Below are 21,969 nucleotides of genomic sequence, written 5' to 3'. Positions count from 1 at the left end.
GTGTGGTGTGTGTGTGATGGTAATGGTCTGAGTGTGTGTGTGTGATGGTAATGGTCATAGTGTGGTGTGTGTGTGTGTGTGTGGTGTTAATGATCTAAGTGTGATGTGTGTGTGGTGGTAATGGTCAGGGCCGTGACCAGCCTTGATGGCACTCCCCTCCCCTTACGGCTCCCCACCACCACTGACCCCCCACAACCCCACTTCCACTGCAAATAATTATATCAACTTAATTTTAATTCCTATAAATAATGTAGCATAATAGTAAATAAGAGATTGCTAAAACACTGATGATGATGTATAATTTTATGGTTGTATCAAGGCTTGAACAAATTAACTTCAAGAACTGGAATAATTATCTATAAGTAATCACCTATTTGCTGTTCAAAATATACAAAGTCTACATTCAGTTCACAAAATACCATAACCCAGTGGATTGTTAAACTTCATTATGAAATTCCTTTACTCTCCACGTAAACAGATTCAATAATAATCTAGGATAATTCTGATGACAAATTGACCAGATTTGACTCTTAATCCTAAAATCCAGTAAGAAAGGTCAGTAAGCAAGTAAGCAAGCAAGCAAGTGAGAGAGAATCCTATAAAAAATAAACTTACAATGATATGATTAAATTTGGCAGAAGGCACTGTCCAGCTCCAACACGTTACGAAAGAGTAATGGGTATACTAATGACGGCGGCGCTGCTCGGCAGCAAACAGACACATAGGGCGCCAGGCGGGTTGCCAGTCACCACCAAAACAATGTTATATTGACACTTGAAAAGTGTTAATAATAAATATATATAATACCCGGTATTTATAAATTGGAGATTATGAATTAACCTATCCAGTGTAGCAGTAGTACAGTACAGGCTTTTCTGCTAGAGTAATCTTTTTGTTTTGTTATCTTCCTTTTAAAAAATATATTTTTAAAATTCATCGGCAATTTGGTGCCCCTCTGTTTAACACTGGTTCCATTTCTTTCCTAAATGAAATAGTAACTTCTGGCGTGAACTTGTTGATATTCCGGTGGGGAGGAGGGTTCAGGAGAGGGAGTTGGTATGGGCCAACATAACAGTTGACCTGGCTGCTCGGAGAGGAGCGCCAGGTACGTCTTGACCCTTCGGTGGTCAGGATGTGTGTAATAATATTAATGTGTGTGTGTGTGTGTGTGTGTGTGTGTGCGTGCGTGCGTGCGTGCGTGCGTGCGTGCGTGCGTGCGCTTTATAGTTTTTTAGGTGAAAAAATTGTGCAGTACTGGAATAGAAAGCAAGTTTGGCAAATAGGGATACAGGTTACAAAGATGAAGCAGCTGGTGTTTTCGGATGGTACTATCCTGGTGGTTATTCTGGAAGAAAAATTGCAAGTATTAGCAAACGAACTTGAAGATTGTGTGTACTATAATAGGAGAAAATTGATAATGAATATGAACGAAAGAGGTATGGTGCTTAAATATGGGAAACAGGGAGAATATATTGCCAGCTTAAATGGATAGAATCGAAGAAGTGGGGCATTGAAAGATACCTGTGAGTGGGTGTGTCAGCTAATGTAACAGTGGATGACAAAGTGAATCAATGGGGTGTTGAGGGAACGAAGGTGACACAGTAGTTACATTTTGGAAAGAGAGAACTGTGTTAAGGGAAGTAAACTTGGGAATATACAGAGAGGAATTGTGCAGCCAGTAGTGGTATATGGGAGTGAAGCATGAACTATTGGTATTGATGCAACAGAAATGATGTTCTTGAAAGCAGTATATTTAGTAGATAAGATCCACAGAAGTTAGATGGAGATACAGAAATTAAAGAATTTTTTAATAGAGTTGAGCAGGGTTTGTAAAGTTGGTATGGGTATATTGAAAGAAAAAAAGAAAAATAAATAATTGGTAGAGATTGTGAATGGAAGGGAGTAGAGGGGAAGGCCAAGAAGGAGATGGAAGGATGGTTTGAATGAAGTACTAGATCTGACGGACATGAACATCCACGAGGCAATAGATTGTGTTAATAAGAGAGCATCAGTCAGTTGTTTAACAGTTACAGAGAATGAATGGAGGAGAATATATTTTTGCTCTTGGTTGTAGGTGGCTTGCATTATATCAGGGAAAGTGATGATCATTATGGTGTCTGGTTTATTTTCCTTAACCAGAGCATCATTGTTTTCCCTTGTTGAATTTTATTAAATTTCTTTCAATGTCAAATATTTAATTTAAATATGTGTGTGTGTGTGTGTGTGTGTGTCAAATGAAATTCAACACCAGCAAGTGCAGCATACTTAATATTGGAGGAACAAATACTGTCAATGTATACAGCCTTAACAACATCAACCTAGAGAAGTCGACTTGTTTCTTAGGGGTACTTGTAAGCCCGGACCTACGGCCTAGAAAACAGTGCGTTAATGTTCGAAATAAGGCAAACAGAGTATTAGGTTTTATATCTAGAAATGTAAGTAATAAGAGTGTGGAGGTCATAATGCAACTATATCTTGCGCTAGTCAGGCCGCACCTCGATTATGCTGTTCAGTTATGGTGCCCTTATTATAGAATGGATATCAATTCACTGGAGTCGATGCAGCAAAGAATGACAAAAATAATTCCGGGACTTAGAAACCTTCCATATCAAGACAGATTAAAGAAACTAAATTTGCGTTCCCTAGAAAGACAAAGAGTGCGGGGAGATATGATAGAAGTATTTAAGTGGGTGAAAGGAAACAATAAAGGGAGATATAGAGAAAGTTCTTATAATATCCGAGCAGGATAGGACTCTTAGCAGCGGATTTAAGTTGAATAAGTTTAGGTTTAGGAGGGAGATAGGAAGGAACTGGTTCACAAATAGGGTGGTGGACAAGTGGAACAAGCTTAGCAACTTTGTAGTAAGTACTGGAATGCTAGAAAATTTTAAAGGGAGGCTAGATAGATTCATGGATGATAAAGAGTGGTAGTAACTCTCAACAGGAGCTGCTATGCACAGGCCAACCGGCCTATTGCAAACTCCTTATTTTCATATGTTCTTATGCATGCGTGTGCGTGCATTATCTATACTATTTTTAGATTCTACAGCTCCTTTCAACACCAATTATTGTTGAGGTTACTGTAATCACTCAACCAGAAAGAGTATAATCAGATTAGAAGAACCTATTAATTAAGAGCCAAAAAGACCAAAAAAGATAATGATGCTCAGTATTAAGTTCAGTACCTGTAGTAGATTAGTTCATAGCACAGCATATCTGCCCCCAAACTTAATTAAAATAAAATCACTCATATTTGGGAGAAAGAAGTGTTGGGAATAGAAATTGCAAGGCTGCATAAAGAAATCAAGAAGACCACTTGAAAATAATACTTGATGACACCTCACAATATCTCTCCAAGGAAGAGAATGTTCTTTTAGAAAATGGGAAGAAGTTAACCTTTAAGAACTGGATTCAAAATAGCCATAAACATGGAAAAATCTGTTATAGCTCCAATGAAGGTCTTGGTGGTTTACAGTAAATAAAAATCCAGATCAGTAGAGGAAACTAATGAGGATACAACCTCTGACTCAAGGAATCCATTATCAGACTTGTGTTGTCAGCAGTTGAAAAGGAATGCCAGAGGCATAAGAACACTTACTCAACAATTGAAGGAAAGTTCTAAGAGAACATGTGTACAATACATGTAAGATGTACAGTACATAATAATATAAGAATACTGTACAGTACAGTCAGCCCTCGACTTACGACGGGGTTAGGGACCGACGACCAGGTCGTAAGTCGAAAAGGCGAAAATAATACATAGAAAATCTAAAATGGGTGTCTCTTTTTCTTCTCAGCACCACGAGAATTCTCACTTTTACACTTGCCAGCCATTTTAAAGTGAATTTCAAACAAAAATTTTGTCAGTACACAGCGCGATCACTAATGTCGGGACTCGAAAATACGTAATTTGAAAGATATTTTATACGAATGCGACGGTCGTAAGTCAAGGAGTACCTGTATTCTCTTTACATTCACCATCAGTCTCAAAGTTGAGGGTTGGCAAAATGTCCCACATGAGACTCAAAACTTAGAAAGGCAAGAACTGTATTGTGTCATAAAGAACGGCAAGACTCGGTATTAGAGATAGAAAACTATACCGTACTTCAGCCCAAAGAGTGTCACCCAATAAAAAGAAACTAAAGAAGCCAGCATCACCAGACAATAAAACAGGAAAGTTTAATTCCTTTGGCTACTTGGCAAACATTTGATAGAGTAATAATAAATTGCAGAAAATTCCAAATAAAATTTCTGGAAAAAGAGAAAATTCAGTTACAATCTGTATTAAGAAAATTAAAGAAGGAAGGAAGAAAAGAAACTCACCCCCAGGAATTAGATTTGAGCTCTGAGAATATCTCTCCTAAACAAGTGACTTTTTGGAAATACTGTACAGTATCTACAACCAATAGATAACTGGAGGACACATTGATCTAGTACTCCATGATTTGTCCTCTCTCACACAACTGGAAAGAAGAAATCATCAAGAGAAGACTGAATGGGAGGACAACATGCTTGAAATGGTAATAGAAACCAGAAAGCTTACTCTTTAGAAGAGAAGTAGTAAACCTGACTGAAATCTTTTTTACTAAACCCTTATTTTTAATGACATTGTGTCACCAAAGGTGAGGCATGTAATCATGAAATTATAAATCCATAAAGTATTGGTTATGTTTCAGGAACCACCAAGACTTTCTATTACTGTAGTTTTCTTTCTCAACACAGTACAGTACAGTATACACTATGACATCCCTTATAAACACCAGTTGTAACTAAAGTGCATAGTTAAACATTACAAAGTGTTATTAGTCAAAAAAAGTATTATTAGATTTTTATAATATTTTAATGATGTGGGTTTTAATTTTGATTAAGTCATTAGTAAATGATATAGTTTAGCATATAATAAACAAGATCTACCTAGTTATACTTCATTTACTTTGAGTTGATTTTTGTGACCAGATGTAATGCATCACATATTAACCATTAGTTAATAGGTAGGGCTTCTAATTTTTCAGGTTAAATTTCTACACACACACAGAATGGTCAGTAAGACCATGACAGACTATCTGCCTTACTCTGTGGGCAAGTTACAAAACTCATCATTATATAAAACTTTCAATACAATTGAAATGCTAAGCTTATATACAGTAGATGCTTTAAGCACATATAACGTATGTGGGGAATTTGATTCTTATGACTGACACACCATCAGGCTTCCACTAGAATCATATTCAAATAAAGCATTCTTGCATAGTGAACAAGTTGGCAGGCATATGAACCATCAAACACCACTCACAACACAAATAGTGTACTGTATATACTGTACTTCTTCATAAAGGACAGCTTGGCACAGGTTGACACTGCCAGCATGAAAAGATAAATGGAAGAGATTAATTGTCCTTGTAAATTTATAGAAGTACAGAACAGAATAGACAACATATGTTGACAGTCAAAGGTAAATGAAATTAAGGAATGAAATTTGAAACCTAAGTCTGTACCAGAGGAATGTGAGTTCTGTGAACCAGCAATAGGGTTTGTTCCATTGCATCTGTTTATTCAGGCTTTTGAAGCAACTCGGTATCAGAGATGGGGTTTACTTCATGAACTTTGATTCAACTGGGTGAGTAGCCATTTGTGCTGAAATTTGCTCAGATCTGACAGGACAGTGTCCTTTCTTCAGAATACAGATAGCATCTTGGGCAAGGTAGGTTCTGCTAGGGAGTGTTCTGATGGGTTAATGTCACCGGTCAGTTTTCAAATGACTCCATACGCCAGGGAAGCTGCTTTCCATTATTGTTAGATTTGTTTAGTCTTGGTAAGACTGATTGACCAGCTGTGCACATGACACTACCAACCCAGATTAACGTAAGCTTAAAAATTTTGTTAATTGTCTCAAATCATAAGTCCCAACACCCTTTGCCAAGATGACCTTGACATGCAGTTCTCTTTATCAATCACAATTGTTCTGTACAAAAAGGTTAAATGGTATGTCATGTTTTTTTCTTGTTTTTTTTATGAAGCAGCTAAACTTAGAGTATTTAAAAAATAAAATTGACTTGTTTGTTTTCAAAGTAGTTTATGTAAAAGAGTTATATTATCCATATTTTATTATAATTCATTATTAAATACTGAAATTCTTGTTTTTTAGATGTTCACACATTCCATGTGTATCTTAAGCAGTAATAATGTTGCATTTCATCTTGAGTGGTGATGGGTACATAAAATTAGAATATCTTTCACTTTTAGGCAAAGGTTCATCCAAGGAGAATTCCACTGGTCGCGTACAAAGCTTGAAGGTCACTCTTGGGCCTTCTGGAAGTAAAGTCTCTTCTGCAGGTAAGGATTTACTCTTATGTCTGGTATTCACTATTAAATCATACTTAAATATAAAGACCTTATTATTCTTTAGTTACTCATTTGGTCTAATGCAAACAATTGCTAACTTTCACACTTTTTTTAACTACCATAAATCGACTCAATCTTTTAACAAATCAAGAACATATGAAATTTAGAGTCTCCACTGAAATCCATAATTTATAGAATACTTTTTCTTCTGTTTAGCTCTTCATAGGTAGCTATGGAAATTGATAACCTCTCCATGATACTATTTAGAAAAAAAAAAATTTTCTTTCTTTGGATGTTTTCATCAGTCCTTCACAAATGACTTCAATCATGTACCTAGTTTGGTTCTATTTTGAGGATGGCTTACAGGTACCCATGGGTTAAATAAATTTATGACTGAGGAGGGCAAGCAATGAATGTAGAAAACCTTACACCTTCCTTAGTGGGACCATAATTGGGCAGGAACTACAGGTTGACAATCCTTTAACCGAAATACTTGGGGCCAGAGGCATTTCGGATTTCGGAATTTTTCGGGGGTGAAAATATAATATAATTTAAAATATAATAAAAAATTATAATTATAATAATTCATAGGTGTAGGTCGTGTTTCTCACTTTTGATCTTTTATTTCTTTACTGTATTATTATTATTTTATTATTACAGTATTATTGTTATTATTAATATTAATTTTATTATATTTTATTATTATTTTTGTTATGATTATTATTTTATTTTGTATTTTTATTAAAATTTTTATTTACTATGAATAATTATTATTATAATTATTATTACTATTACATTTTCGACCCCCAGGCCCTGGTGTGGTTCAGTGATCTATGCCTGGGTGGGCTAATCCCTGTTTAAAAAAAATCGGTTTTTAGAGCTTTTCGGTTTTCGGAATTTCGGATAAAGGGTTATCAACCTGTATTATGTCAGCTTTCTTTTATGCTTGAAAAGGGTATTTAAGTGAGAAATAATGAAGCAAAGAATAGGGTTGTCAGAGTGAGAAGTAGTGAAGCATAGTACTATATTCTGTTGACTCAGTAACCCTGCAGGTTGTACCAATATTTACTCTACTGTGTGGGCTTATTTGATTATTATTATTGTTATTTTAATTTCAGTATCAGCAGATGTAAAATTAGAAGATCCAGTGAAGTCAGAATTAAAAAATATATTGACCGGAAGTAATGCTCCTAAAGCCCAGACTCAACACACCAGCAAACAACAACAGGCACAGCAGCAACAACAACAACAAGACCAGCACCATGAACATCAGAAACAACAAGAACAACAAAAGCAACAAGAACAACAAAAGCTTCAACAACAACAACAACAACAACAAGAACAAGAAAAACAACTTCAAGAAAAACAAAAGCAACAACAAAAACAACAACAACAACAGCAGCTTCAACAAAAGCAGCAGCTAGAACAACAAAAACAGCAGCTCGAACATCAAAAACAACAATTAGAACAGCAAAAGCAGCAAAAACAGCAACAAAAATTACAACAGCAAGAAGAACAGCAGCAGCAACTGCAGCAGCAACAACAACAACAGCAGCAGCAGCAGCAGCAGCAGCAGCAGCAGCAGCAGCAACAGCAACAACAACAACAACAACAGCAACAACAACAGCAACAACAACAGCAACAACAACAACAACAACAACAACAACAGCAACAACAACAACAACAACAACAACACCATCACCACCAACAACAGAGCCAGCAACATCAACAGCAGCACTCCCAACATCATCAAGCACATCATCATCATGAACAGCAACCCCAGCATCCATCACATTCTCTGCCAACAACAGAAGAACAGCAGCATTTACATCAACAACAGCTGCAGTTACAAGAACAATTAGAACAGCTTCAGCAGCACCACCATCATCTACAACAACAACATCATCACCAACAACAGCAACACCAACACCCACTCTCAGGGGCACCGCTAGGTCATAATGTAACTGGACTCCCTCATCCTTCAGTCTCAAATGGGTTTTCTGGCGACATGCCACTAGGTGTGGCTCAGTCACTGGTTCATAGTTTAGCAGGGATAAGTGCAATCACAGGATTGGGTGGGTTATCATCTTTAGGACCAACTGGGCTAGAGGGCTTGAGTAGTGCTGTACCTGGTGGAATGTTGCCTAGTCTTGTTGATGCTGTGTCTGCAAGTAATGCTGCTATGTCTGTGGCTACTACCTCCAGTGCAGTACCGCCACACAATCCATTGATGGCTGGTGGTCATGATTCTCAGCAAGATATACCCTCACACCTACCAGAAACAAGTTTAGCTGATCTAAAAGCAGCAGGTCTTGACACTAGTTTAGGATACTACCCAACAGTTTCACAAACCCAAGGTGACCCATCTCTTATGCGCAAACAAGCTGAAGAAGAGCTTCATGCAGATGCTCAAGCATTACAGAGACAACATGCAGCAGAGGCATCAGCACTTGCCAGCTATTTAGCTGCCCAAGAGAAAAAACCTCCGTCATCAGCGCCTGAAACTCCAAAGTCATCAGGTGGAGGATCATTTAATAAACCCAAACCAACGCCCAAGAACCTAAGCTCATGGTCTTCACTAGCCCAGAGTGCTGTCCCATCTCCCACTGCTTCAACCTCACTCAAGACTTCTGCTAGTGATTCCTTTGCACAGTTTAAGAGAGTTGCAAAGGAGAAGGAAGCAAGGGTAAGCATTCATATTCATTTTATATACTGTACTGTACTGTAAAAAAAAAAATATGATTCTTTTCAAAATTCCTTGTTTAGCTCTCCTATAGAAAATGTATTTGTAATTGAAAATCAGCAGTAAATTTATACAAAATATAAGGATTTACTTTTGATTGAAGAGCTAATAGTAAAGTTAGATGCATTATTGAAATAAGGTTTCAGAAAATTAGTTACTGTGGTCTTATACAGTAATTAGATGTGATAATTGTGGAGATTTTACTGTGTAAAAGTGATGGTAGGAGGGTCAGGGGAGATCAGAGACTAGAATATTTGAATGAAATGTTAAGCTGGGTACCCAAAGAGATACACAATGAAGGAGGATTGGTAATGAGAGCCCACAAACATTTGGAATGATTGGCCATGGTTGCCAGTCCGTATACCTGAGGGTTTGTTCATGATATAATACTGTAAATATTTTATTATATGAAGATAGAGAGCATTAAGTGATTTTATGCTCAGCGCTGCAAAGAGTTGAAAGCCTGTGTGTATGTGTGTGTGTGTACTTTTGTGTCTGTAAAACTGGAAAATCCTATGTATTATTTCCAACAGCAACGTCAAATTATTGAACAGCAAGAACAAAGACGGCAACAAAAGGAGCAGGTAGAAAAAGAAAGAGCGAGGCAAGAAGCTGAACGAGAACGGGCTCGTGCAGAAGAAGAAGCACTAGAGAGAGCCATGGAGCAAGCAAAGGAGGCAAGAGCTACTCAGGAGCTGCAGAGGTTGGTGTTATATTATTATCTTGTAGTTTTATTTTTGGTGGTATTATGGAAAACTATGACAGCATACCAATATACTGAGTCATCAATGAATGAGTTAGGAAAAAATTTCCAAACCGTATCCCCATAACACTTATGATTTTTTTTTTTACTCTGTTTACTATGACATACAATTAGAAATTTTTACCCCTCGGGTTTCAAGTTCAACAAGGTATTATCGTGTTTAATTTTTTTATTGCTCACTTCATGTTAAATGTAGATTAGGAATCCTTATATTATTTAAATCTATGTAGTCCTTAGATAAGTGTACCGAAGGTGAAATCAATAGAGGCTCCCCTTCATTTGCTGGTTATGCAATACTAGGTGTGCATCATTAGTTTTGTCTAATTACCATATTTTACTGCATATAAGACGCACTTTTTTGTCTGAAAAGTGGAGAAAAAAATCAGCCACGTCCTATTGTGAAGTTGAGGTCTCCCATAAGCTAATGAATCCCCCAGTTGCACCTCAGCCCATCTCCTAGAATAAACAAAACATTGTTTTTTGTAGTACAGGTTGTACCTCTCTAGTCCGGCATTCTGTGGTCCGGAAACTCCCGTGGTCTGGAATGATTTTAATTTGCCCAATAGGTAGATAGGCAGCTATTACTGTATTAATATTATTAGTTTATTTTATTTTATTTATTTTTTATCTGAATTATTATTATTATTACAGGAGTATTACATTTTCGCCCCTCAGGCCCCAATGTGGGTCAGTGACCTGTGCCCGGGTGGGCTAATCCCCGTAAAAAAAAAACAACAAAGGCGCGGGAAATTAGGGTTTGTTTACATCCGGCAGTTCGGCTCTCTCTCTGTTTGTCTATACAGAGTACAACATTTAACCCTTCAAAATGTCTTCAAAGAAACCACGAAGCAGTGATAGTGGTGTTAGTGCTTCTAAGCGTAAGCACAAGTCACTATATATCCAGGAAAAGGTTGAACTATTGCAGAAATTAGATAAAGGTGCATCGGTACGGAACTTGTGTGAGAAGTATGATGTTGGGTCATCCACGAGGCCAATCTCAATCTGATACGTCATATGACGTCACTGATAACGCAACAGAGACATACACTGCGCATCCTTACCGCGCGGCTTGCCCAGGCGGAGGCGGGAGCAGGCGGGAGGGGCGAATCTAAAAATAGCGTCGAGCTGGACACTCTCCGCGTAAAGGGGTATACGCACCGCGGAATGTGAGCATCCCGGGTTTCAGCAGGGTACTGCGCAAACGTGGAAACGCGGAATGTGGGACCGCGTAAAGTGAGGGTTGACTGTGTGTGTATATATATATATATATATATATATATATATATATATATATATATATATATATATATATATATATATATATATATATATATATATATGCGAAATGAACAATGCAATTTCACCATATTCACAGTTAATACCACAAAATTGGAGAAATAGTAAGCAAAAATCGCGTTATAGCAAACAAGCGATCGCGTTATACAAATATTGAATTCATAAATCGCGTTAGAAAATTCGCGTTATCAAAACACGCGTTACGGCGATTGCAATTTTCGTTCATGTTTACAACACCCGTGATGAATGACGATGGTTCTACTTGTACATAAGAAACTGAAGAAATAAGACCCTGGTTGTTGCTGTAGTAAAATTAATGTAAAAAATTGAATGTGTATGTATTAAGTAATGTTATTTAATGTTAATAAATGGAACAATAGGAGTAGCTAACCATTAATGGTAAAGAAAAAACGAATATAGATTGGGAACGCCATCGTATGTAAGTGCGTATAGGGGAAAACATCGTCATTTCTCTACATATGAATATGAAAGCAATAATTATTACTGTTCATATACAGTGCTCCCTCGGTTAACGAGCACAATCTGTTCCAGCAGGTTGCTCGTTAACCGAAAAACTCGTTCACCGAAACCATTGTTTCAATGGGTTTTTGGGTAATTGGTTCCAGCTCACCGAAAATTGCCTAAATTCAACAAAAAAGGTAGAAAAGTACACTTACTTTGAGGTGTGTATGTAGAAGGCTCCTGGATGATGACGATGATGATGGGAATTAGAATGGGGGTGGAGGAGAAGGAAGAAAAGAAGGCATTGGGGTGGAAGAGAAGTCACCCCATGGCACCATTTCACCCATAAAATTTTAGTTCTCTTGGTGTATTTCAAGATTATTGTCTTCAAATCAACACTGCACTGCATTATATATTGTCAATATGTAAAATATATTTCAAAATGACCAATAATTTGCTTGGAAACACAGAAAAAAAGCATTTAGTTGAAGAGAGTCTCAAGCAAGATGTTACCTCCACTGAAAACAGAGAGAGACTAACGCCTGTCTGGTGTGTTAACAGGCTGGATGGCACGCCAGAAACTAGTTTCTTTACCTTCAATTATGTTCAATAATTGTTAAAATGACTAAAAAAGTTAATATTAAACTTTTAAAATTATTGAATAGTATAAACTTCTTGATATTTACTAAAATAATAAGGAATTTAAGCCCTAAAACTGATTACTGTATTGGCGGACTAATACTACAGCTGGTGGACCGCCAAATGCAAGCGAAAACATGTTGAAGTCGGCTCGTAAATAACTCGTTAATCGAGGGATTGCTCGTTAACCGAAGTTAAGAATCTTATGGAAGGTAAATCGTTAACCGAGGCGCTCGTTAACCGAGGGACCACTGTATGTTTTAAATATTACTTACGAATGTGAAATAAAAATTCTACTCACAAATGGTGGTAACGTTTAAAACATAGGACAGCCAATGAATATTGTGCGAGTTTTTACGCAGATGATTTCATTAATCAGGTTCAACTCTGGCTGAAGCTGAAGCTTTCCATAGATATCATAGCTGTTGCAGAAACTGTTACTGAACCTGAAGTTGTTGCTAAAGCTGCTGATGATGCTGAAGTTGGTAGTTTAGGCCTTTGAATAATAAAGCTGTCGAAAGAACCTTTCATAGCCGCTTTCTTTTCTCATTATACATCTTTATGTAGAAGTCATATGTGTTTTTTACGTCCCTGTTAATTTTAATGCTTCGTTCTGTTAATGAATCCACTTTTTTGGGGGGGGGGGCACACACACCCCCCCCTCCCCCCTACATTCTTGTGTAAGGTGAAGTGCAGAAGCATTTACAGCGCCCAACAGGGAAGCATGCTAAGTTCATGCTTGCCTTATGTCTCATGAGTTAAGGGCATAGAAGCCTGAATAGTCAAGGGCATAGAAGCCTGAAGAGTCAATGGTTTATGTCTAAGCAAGTTATTGGAAGCTCCAACAACTTGTCCCTGAATACGAATTCGCAAATTTTGATTTACAGCAGGTACCTACTTTGCTGCTAGGTGAACAGGGACGAAGGGGACTAGAAAGAGTGTCCAAACAACTTCTGCCGGCCCGGGACATCTTGCTTGCGAGGCAAGAGCGGTACCGCTCCACCAGCACCCCCCTGGATCCACTTCAGAAAATAATATTATGTTCATTGCTTGCTCCATATAATATCCACAGACCTCTCATCTTATTCATATCGTTTTAACACATCTAGTTTCTCGGCTAAGCTTATACATTTTCTTTTAGCTTTTAAAGGTGCACTATCATATCTTGCTCTCTTGCTCATGTTGAATAGGGACACAAAAAATGCCGTAAGAAACCTGAGAATGTTTTTCTCCTTTTCCTGTTCATATGCGTGAAAACAAAGAGCCCGTCAGCTGCGAATGTTTATACTGGCCTCACCCTCACAAGCCCGGCAGCCTCTGTACGCAAAGCGTGTTATTTTTTATTTTTTTATTTATTTTATTTATTTATTTTTTTTTTCTTATACATATTAGGATTTAGTTAATATTTATTTGAAAATGTAATTTTACTTAATTTGGTTTAATATTTTCATCGTAAATATGAAGAAAATAATGATGGAAATTGAATTGGGTCCTGAATTAACCAAGGTTTTTAAATATGAATCGTTGTCAGTAGAACCATCGTTATGGGAGGCTATTCTTTATATATATATATGTATATATATATATATATATATATATATATATATATATATATATATATATATATATATATATATATATATATATATATATATATATATATATATATATATATATATATATATATATATATATATATATATATATATATATATATATATATATATATATATATATATATATATATATATATATATATATATATATATATGCAAGTAAATCACTGTAGTGCGTGATCTAGGTATATGCTGATAACCACAAGGAAAGAAGAAAACACGAAGTTCCCAAAGCTTTCGTGTAATTATATTCTGGCCGGGTAATTTGTATGAATTTTATGAGCTAAAATAAAAATCTTAAGTTAATAAAAAAAAAATATTCTTCACACATGCCAGGTGGTCGGTCGCCGGTCCCTCCCTCCCCCCCACCCCCCACCAACCGTCCCTACCAGATAAATGTGTGGGAATACCAGACTGTTTACCTTTTTAGTAATAAATAATAAATCAGACTAAAGTTAGGATAATATAATTGACATTGCTGGATTCCTTGCAAGACCAGGAATATTTTGAATATAAATGTCATATATTTTGCACAAAAGATAACATATTTACTCAGAGTAAACATTATATCTAAAATTTGTATGTCTAATGCAAAATCTATGATGTTTATATTCAAAATGATCATCAAATTGTAAGAATTCCAGCAATGTAAAGGGGTACACCCACCGCGGAATGTGAGCATCCTGGGTTCTGGCAGGGCACCGCGTAAACGTAGAAACGCGGAATGTGGGACCGCATAAAGTGAGGGTTGACTGTATATATGTATATATATATATATATATGTATGTATGTATGTATGTACACTATTACCCCGCTTTACACGGTTTCACTTTCCACGATTCTCATTCTCACGCCAGAACCGGACTTTCGCTTTCCGCAGTGCATCTACTCATATACGTGGGTGAAGTATAATTTTTTATTTAGCTCATAAAATTCATACAAATTACCCGGCCAGAATATAATTTACATTGCTGGAATTCTTACAATATGATGATCATTTTGAATATAAACATCATGGATTTTGTATTAGACATACAAATTTTAGATTTAATGTAATAATTTGGTTTACACAAAGCAAATATTTTATCTTTTGTGCAAAATATATGAAGTTTACATTCAAAATATTCCCTGACCTGCAAGGAACCCAGAAATGTCAATTATATTATCCTAACTTTAGTCTGAGGTATTATTTATTACTAAAAATGTAAATACAAGTTATACTGTTTTCTCCCAAACATTTCTCTGGTAGGGAGGGAAGGTGGGGGGTTGGGGGGAGGGTTGGGACCGACCACCCAGCTGGCGTGGTGTGGAGGGGGGGGGGCAAGGTGGGGTATTTTGATTGACAAGAGGGGGGAGGCAAGGTGGGGTATTTTGATTGACAGATAGTGTCATGAAGAATATTTTTTTTATTATTACCTGAAGATATTTGTTTTAGCTCATAAAATTCATACAAATTACTCGGCCAGAATATAATTTGCATTGCTGGAATTCTTACAATATGATGATCATTTTGAATATAAACATCATGGATTTTGCATCAGACATACAAACTTTAGATCTAATGTAATAATTTGGTTTACTTAAAGCAAATATTATGTCTTTTGTGCAAAATATATGAAGTTTACATTCAAAATATTCCCTGACCTGCAAGGAATCCAGAAATGTCAATTATATTATCCTAACTTTAGTCTGAGGTATTATTTATTACTATTCGTTAAAATCTAGTGTTTTCACCCAAACATTTCTCAGAGAGGTAGGAGCCAGTGAGCTGGGAAGAGGTGGGGGGGGGGAGTTGAGTCCATTATTTGAATGGACATTAACCTGGCGACTGTATTTCTCTTAAATATTAATTGTGTGTGCATATCATCATAAAATTAAGATGTTATTTTTACTACAACATAGGTATTGTGTCGGAAAAAGTGGAGTTTGGGGCTCGGGCCAGTCTCTATTGGAATTAATCCCATATGTTCTGTTGTTCACTTTATGCGGTACCCCGTGGGTTCAATTGACCGCGTAAATCAGGGTACTACTGTATATATATAATATATATATATATATATATATATATATATATATATATATATATATATATATATATATATATATATATATATATATATATATATATATATATATATATATATATATATATAATATACTATATAATTCCTTGTCATCACTCTCTGACTTGTATTGTTTTGGAATGGTGTTGCTTCTTTGTAACTGTTTTGAGATCACATTTGGAAAGTATGCCTTGATATTACTCATTTCTCCAGAATACTGTACAGTATTTGATATAAGACCCTGTGAATGCTGTATACGTACAGTACTGTACTTGTAAATTTTGTCCTCAATAGAAGTTCTTAGATTATTTAGATCTAACATCTCCTTACAAAGACAATACAGTATTATGGACACTGGTAAAGGCTACAGATTATCATTTTTACTGTTACCTGAACCAATATTTATTTCATTAAAAATCCTGTTTTTCTAAACATTTATACTGTTACATACAGTACGTATTTTGTCAATTTTTTTTATTACATCTTAGTTATGTAAGAAATTTAATTTAGTATGTACTGTACCATACTTCCCCTTATATGTTTTTTTTTTTTTCATCAGACGAGAGCCAGTTGTTGTAAAAGAAAGACCAACTCCTGGTCCCAAAGTGGCGACTCCTATGACTGCCTCTACATCACCTCATCCGCAGTTGGCAACACCTGCTGGTCCACCAAGTTCTCATCCACCTGCCACTCCAACACCTTCTCATGATAATGCAAAGCTTAGTGACCGTGACCGACAGAAGCTGAGGGAACAAGAGCGAAGACGGAGGGAAGCGGTGAGTTAGGAAAAGATTTTTATGTATACTTAGTCCTGATTTATTAACCAGTTTATTAGTCACATTACAATTCCAAGTGACAAAAGTTATTTAAAACTTTTCTGGTTTAATGTCATTCACCAGATGGCACTTCCAATATAGGGTGACTTACTGTGAGTCCCTAGAGCCCTTGGCTAGGTCCCTAGTGTCTGCCTGGGTGAGTTAGTAAATTATAAAGTACATTAATGGTAATGTACATAAGATGACTGAAGTAATATGAAGTATGTGGTGCTCCAGGAACACTTGCTCTATTGACGACCTGTATTTGATGAAGGGTTGTTTTGTCCCCACAATTATAGATGTCTTCGACAATTAGAAGCCACATTTCAGCAGATGCTCGTGCATGATACAGTATACTCCCGATTTAACGGAATCTGATATAACAAATTCTTGATTTAGCGGAAGGATTTTTTTTTCGCTCAATTTAGTGAACTAGTTCGCTAAATCGAGATTAATTTCGTTAATATGCTCACACCTATGGAGACACCTCAGACACATGATATGTACATAGAACCATTAGAAACATTATTAATGGCTTACCTTAACCTAGGGGGTTTGGTGTTTGTTTAAAATTTTTTTTATTATTTCCAAACTTTTTTTCCACTTGATAACTGCACTCTTTAGACTTTCTCCCCTACACCACTTCCTTTCTGAGACTCCTGAGAGACTTTTGGCATGATGTCTAAGCACAGTAATAAGTTGACCGAGAATTTAATTGAATCACGATCGATTTAGTGAACTAGTCCGCTAAATCGTGCAAATATAACGGAAATTCAATTCAGCGGAAATTTTTATTTAACGGAAAGGGGTGGCTCTTTAGGTCTAATATTGACTTAAAATTTTGATTAAATGTTAATAGATGTTTGCCATTTGACATGCAAGTGAAGATATATTTTATTTATTTCAGATGGCAGGTCAGATCGACATGAATCGTCAGAGTGACCTGATGGCTGCATTTGAAGAGCAATGTGGAAAATAATTCATAAAACTTACCAAAAATATGTTCTATTCATGTCAGCTCTGTTCCTTGTACACAACTCAACTCAGATATCACCTAAGTCCCATTAATTGACATGTTTTGTACATATAGCCATAGCTGTGTTTATATTTATTATGGTTCTGTGAGAGTTCTTGTTGTTGCTGTACATTTATGTATGAAACTTATGGATGTAAATGTTACATTTTGGCTGTGAAATCGTCCCTTGCCAATGCATGTTGTCGGCAAGATGTACAACCATTGGCTCCACTGCTTGATGGCGCTCTATTCATTTGGCCGGCCCTGGATAAATGAATACTGTACAAGTCGTAATACTGCTGAAACCAAGCGAGTTTATGTCATATGTGGCCCTTAAAGGTGCCATATCATATGACTAAGAAAGTCAGTTGTATTGATCACTGTCTAGATCAGTGCACGTCCTTCAGCTGTACTGAACATTGTCAAGATCAGCACAAGTCCTAACTTATCAGTTGCAGTGTACCACAACATTGCAGAATATTATGTTTTGTCCACCTGAAAATATCTTTATTAACTTTGATGACTCAATTAATTCCACTGTTTTTTGCTTACAATTTGATTGTTTCAGTCAATTTGCGATGAAATGCGTAGGACAGACCTTTTGTGGTATGTTGGTAAATACCCCTTTTGTTAAATGATTTATGAAATTGGAACAAATATGGTGTAATAATTTGAAAAATTACAGTGCATTTGGGCAGTGGAATAACTGAATCATCTTTTTTTTACAGTATATTGCTGTATTGGTGCTTCACTGAGGATATAGGACAATACAAATACTCTGCATGTGAATATTGTTTCAATATTAGAATTGTTCTACAGATTCTCAGTTGTCAGCTGATACTGTTACTCAGCTGCTGACAGGTGTTATGGCTTGTTAGCCATAACATTTAAACTTTCCATATTGACCAACGATTTTCAACTAAGGAAATGTTAATCAATACTAGATTTAGGAACTTTTTTAATAAAATGTGTTAACGTATTAGGCCTATAGGCCTGTAGACCATCAGTTTGGGTTTCTTTGTTTATATAACCTTTGGTATGGTTTCCTTCATTCTTTATATGATTTACATCGTCTGTGGAACTCATTTTGTCAAGTTGCTTAAAGAAAGCTTTTTAAAAATTTAATATTTGGGAATAAGCTTAGAAGGAATAATAATAGTATCTAGTAAGCAGTGACCATTGATGATGTCTCAGTAGGAACACTAATTTTTATATTGCCTCAAATACTCACACTTATGTGGTTAAAACATATGTTCATTTTTTCTACATTTATTCAATACTGTGAAAGAAAATAGAAAATAGCCATATCCCAACATGCAGGAGGTTGTGCTAAGTCGGTGCTCCAGGGCTGCTGACACTTGTACATAGCTGTATAGTTTGTGATTATACTATTTAATTAATAAGCAGAGGTGACAACCATGACTTGACTGGCTTGAGATAGTCAACTGCCATGTGCATCAGAAGACAAACTGGCTTACAGCATTCCATATTTAACTAAATCATAGATGTTTCACAAATTTATTACCATTGATCAAAAAGTTGAACTAATTATTATTGGGTGAGAGGTTTAGGCTCAGGAAATTAATTTTATGTTTCTGTTATAATCAGATCAAATTTCTATGAGGTTAAACTCATAGTTTGTAGGAACCCTCCATTTACCCCCATGCAATTCCTGATCATCAGGAAGTGAGGTAAGTGGAGTATGATTATCAAAAAGAATATATAATACAGTACTACACTTCCCTGCCTTGACCATTTGTGTCACTGATGGTAAAATCTTCAGTTGGTGGTTAGTTTGTGACTCTTCAGTTCTAGCCCTTATAAATAAATCTAATACGACTAGAAAAAATCTTTATTAACAGGAGATACACGGAATCAGCTAGGTGTGGGATAGGTGTTCAATTTAGAACCAGAAGCCTAGTTCAAATGTGTTCATTAGTATTTGTGTCTACAGTGCAGTCCCAACAAAGAGTTTTTTCTTATTGAAAAGCTGCAATGCCATTTCATTTTGTTTTAGTCAAATGATATATGATCTGAGTGGGCTTCAAAACTTTCTAGTGATTTATAATGTTTATAATGGTTTATTAGTGAATCACGTGAGTTGTTCAGATTTCCAAGACTGAGAGTGACCAATGACCAGACATTTGATTCATATAATCTTGCTGGCAGGATTGTAATTAATGAAATATAAATAATATACAAAAACCACTGTGGTATTAAAATATTAATAAGAATATTAATACTTTTATATTCGAACCTCATAGATTTAATTACTTTAGCTGATATTTCTACAACACATATACTCTTCAGATAAGAATATACAGTACAAAGGAATTACTACTCTTCAAGGCATCCCCTGCCTGATGGCTGAAAAATTATCACTTTATGTGACATGTAAACAGTCAGTCAGTATTTGATGCACATCTCTTGGAGTCTAATACCCTGCTCATGGTTTATCTTGCATTCCTTCATACTCATTTACCTCTTTTGGTGCCCGCACCTACTGCTTTCCTCTTTCATTCTACTGTATCTTGGTTTTCAAGAGTTACTTCTACAGTATTTGTTTTGGTTCAGTGCACAATCTTGTCACTCTTTAAAAGTGTAAACAGACAAGAAAATCCTTATCTCGATCCAAATCAATTATTTCCATCATTACCAGATCTTCCCAGTTGCTATCTGTTCAAATCTCATTTCACTGCTTGGTAAAAGATCGGATAATAACTGAATATTGTTATGAAAAATAGTACACTGTTCCATGGTTAACTTGTAACTACTAATCTTTACTTGTAATTTACCTGTAGAGGTAAATAATAATAATAATAATAATACTCTTTTTGGGATAAAACCTGACAGGATTTCATGTACAGTACTGTATACTCATAGCATACCATAAAAAGGCAAAGAGCAACTCCTAAAATTTATTCCCCATGAAAATAGCAATCCTAATGTTTGATTAAAATAGAAATTTGGTTTAGAAGGATTGAATGGTTTACTGTCTATGGTACCAATTTAATTTTTTTAATTCCTTAATTTGACTCAAAACAGTTTTGGGGAAGGTTAGGGGAAATTGGTCATTTTCACTTTTCTTCTCTTTCATTTAGTAATATCTAGCAGGTGATACCAGCTGGAGCAGTCCCCCTATTATACCTCTGGAACCACCTTTGGAAAATGTCCTCTCTTTGTACAATTCACTCCAAACACTCAATATTTTTTCTCAATTTTTTTATGAGAAGAAAGTAGTAACTTTCCCATTTTTACCACTGCACCATATCAGAGTGGAAAAAAGAAATCCTAAATATATTTTTAAGATGAATCCCTGAATTTAATGGTGACAGTGAATTGTTTTAATCAATTAGTTCAGCACAAGAGCATCACTGATATGACAAAAAGGGAGCGAGCCAAGTGTACAAATTATGATGTTAACTTAACCCTCCTAAATCAACTCACCCTTACAGTAGATTCAGTGTTGATGTTGATATTCATGTATCTCAGTATTAGCTTTATGTAAGTAAGGCAATTTTAATTTGAGTTTAATGCTACAATAAGTCGAGATTAAGTAACTATGCTGATAACTTTAAATTTGGAATGTATTTACAATTAATATCTCGTACTGTATTTACGATTAATATCTCAGACTCTAGTCTCAGTGAATTACTGGTATGAATACCATATCCCTGTATTTCTTATTACTGAAGTTTCTATCCAGCTGAGTATAAGGATAATGTGTAATTCTAAATTTACATACTAAAGAAAAATCTAATGATTTTTTTTTTCATAATGACAATCAAAATATAATTTTCTTTCATTCTTTGCTAATTACCTGGACCTGTAACACCTACTGCAATAATAGACTGAACAGCATTATTCCTCATTACTTTGTCCACATTAAAGATTATTACTGGTCTCTCATGTCCTTTAGTTTTCATTGTAATGACAATAAGCCACATAATCTTACCAGGTGTGTTGTAGAATTCTAACAGTGATTGTAGTTGGATGATGGAGTAGTGTAAAGTTTTCATGTGCTGTGAATAGATGTTATTACATACATAGTATGTGTGGTGGTGCACAGGAATGTCTAAAACCTTGTATTTTGTGTACCTGACAAAGTCTTTGTACTGTGTGTTGGATTTGTGCAGCCATATTAATGATAAAAAGTTTTTATAATATCATGACTCATTTTATAACTCAGTGCCATTTTGGAATGATTTGTGTATA

At 35.7% G+C, this 21,969-nt stretch overlaps 2 protein-coding genes across 2 annotated transcripts in view; both read left to right on the top strand.

The window, feature by feature from the left end:
• The window catches only part of LOC121863231 (bromodomain-containing protein 3-like), a 244,323-nt gene extending 236,728 nt beyond the window's left edge, over positions 1–7,595 (top strand). Inside the window, exons 14-15 of the mRNA XM_042361722.1 lie at positions 6,244–6,333; positions 7,461–7,595. Of these exons, the coding sequence (XP_042217656.1) occupies positions 6,244–6,291 (48 nt within the window). The 3' untranslated portion in view covers positions 6,292–6,333; positions 7,461–7,595. The remainder of the gene's footprint in view (positions 1–6,243; positions 6,334–7,460) is intronic.
• Positions 7,596–8,013: 418 nt separating this feature from the next.
• Positions 8,014–19,990, top strand: LOC121863232 (bromodomain-containing protein 4-like; the record flags this gene model as incomplete). Its single annotated transcript, XM_042361725.1, is given in 4 exon segments — positions 8,014–9,028; positions 9,619–9,788; positions 16,484–16,700; positions 17,647–19,990. Coding segments are annotated over 4 exon segments (1,137 nt in total). The 3' UTR covers positions 17,719–19,990.
• Between the last annotated feature and the right edge of the window lie 1,979 nt (positions 19,991–21,969).

This window comes from Homarus americanus, unplaced genomic scaffold (genome assembly GCF_018991925.1).
Source record: "Homarus americanus isolate GMGI-L3 unplaced genomic scaffold, GMGI_Hamer_2.0 scaffold46197, whole genome shotgun sequence".
NCBI classification, from domain to species: Eukaryota; Metazoa; Arthropoda; class Malacostraca; order Decapoda; family Nephropidae; genus Homarus; species Homarus americanus.
The sequence above is the reverse complement of the archived record's forward strand: the minus strand, read 5'-3'. Positions and strand labels throughout refer to the sequence as shown.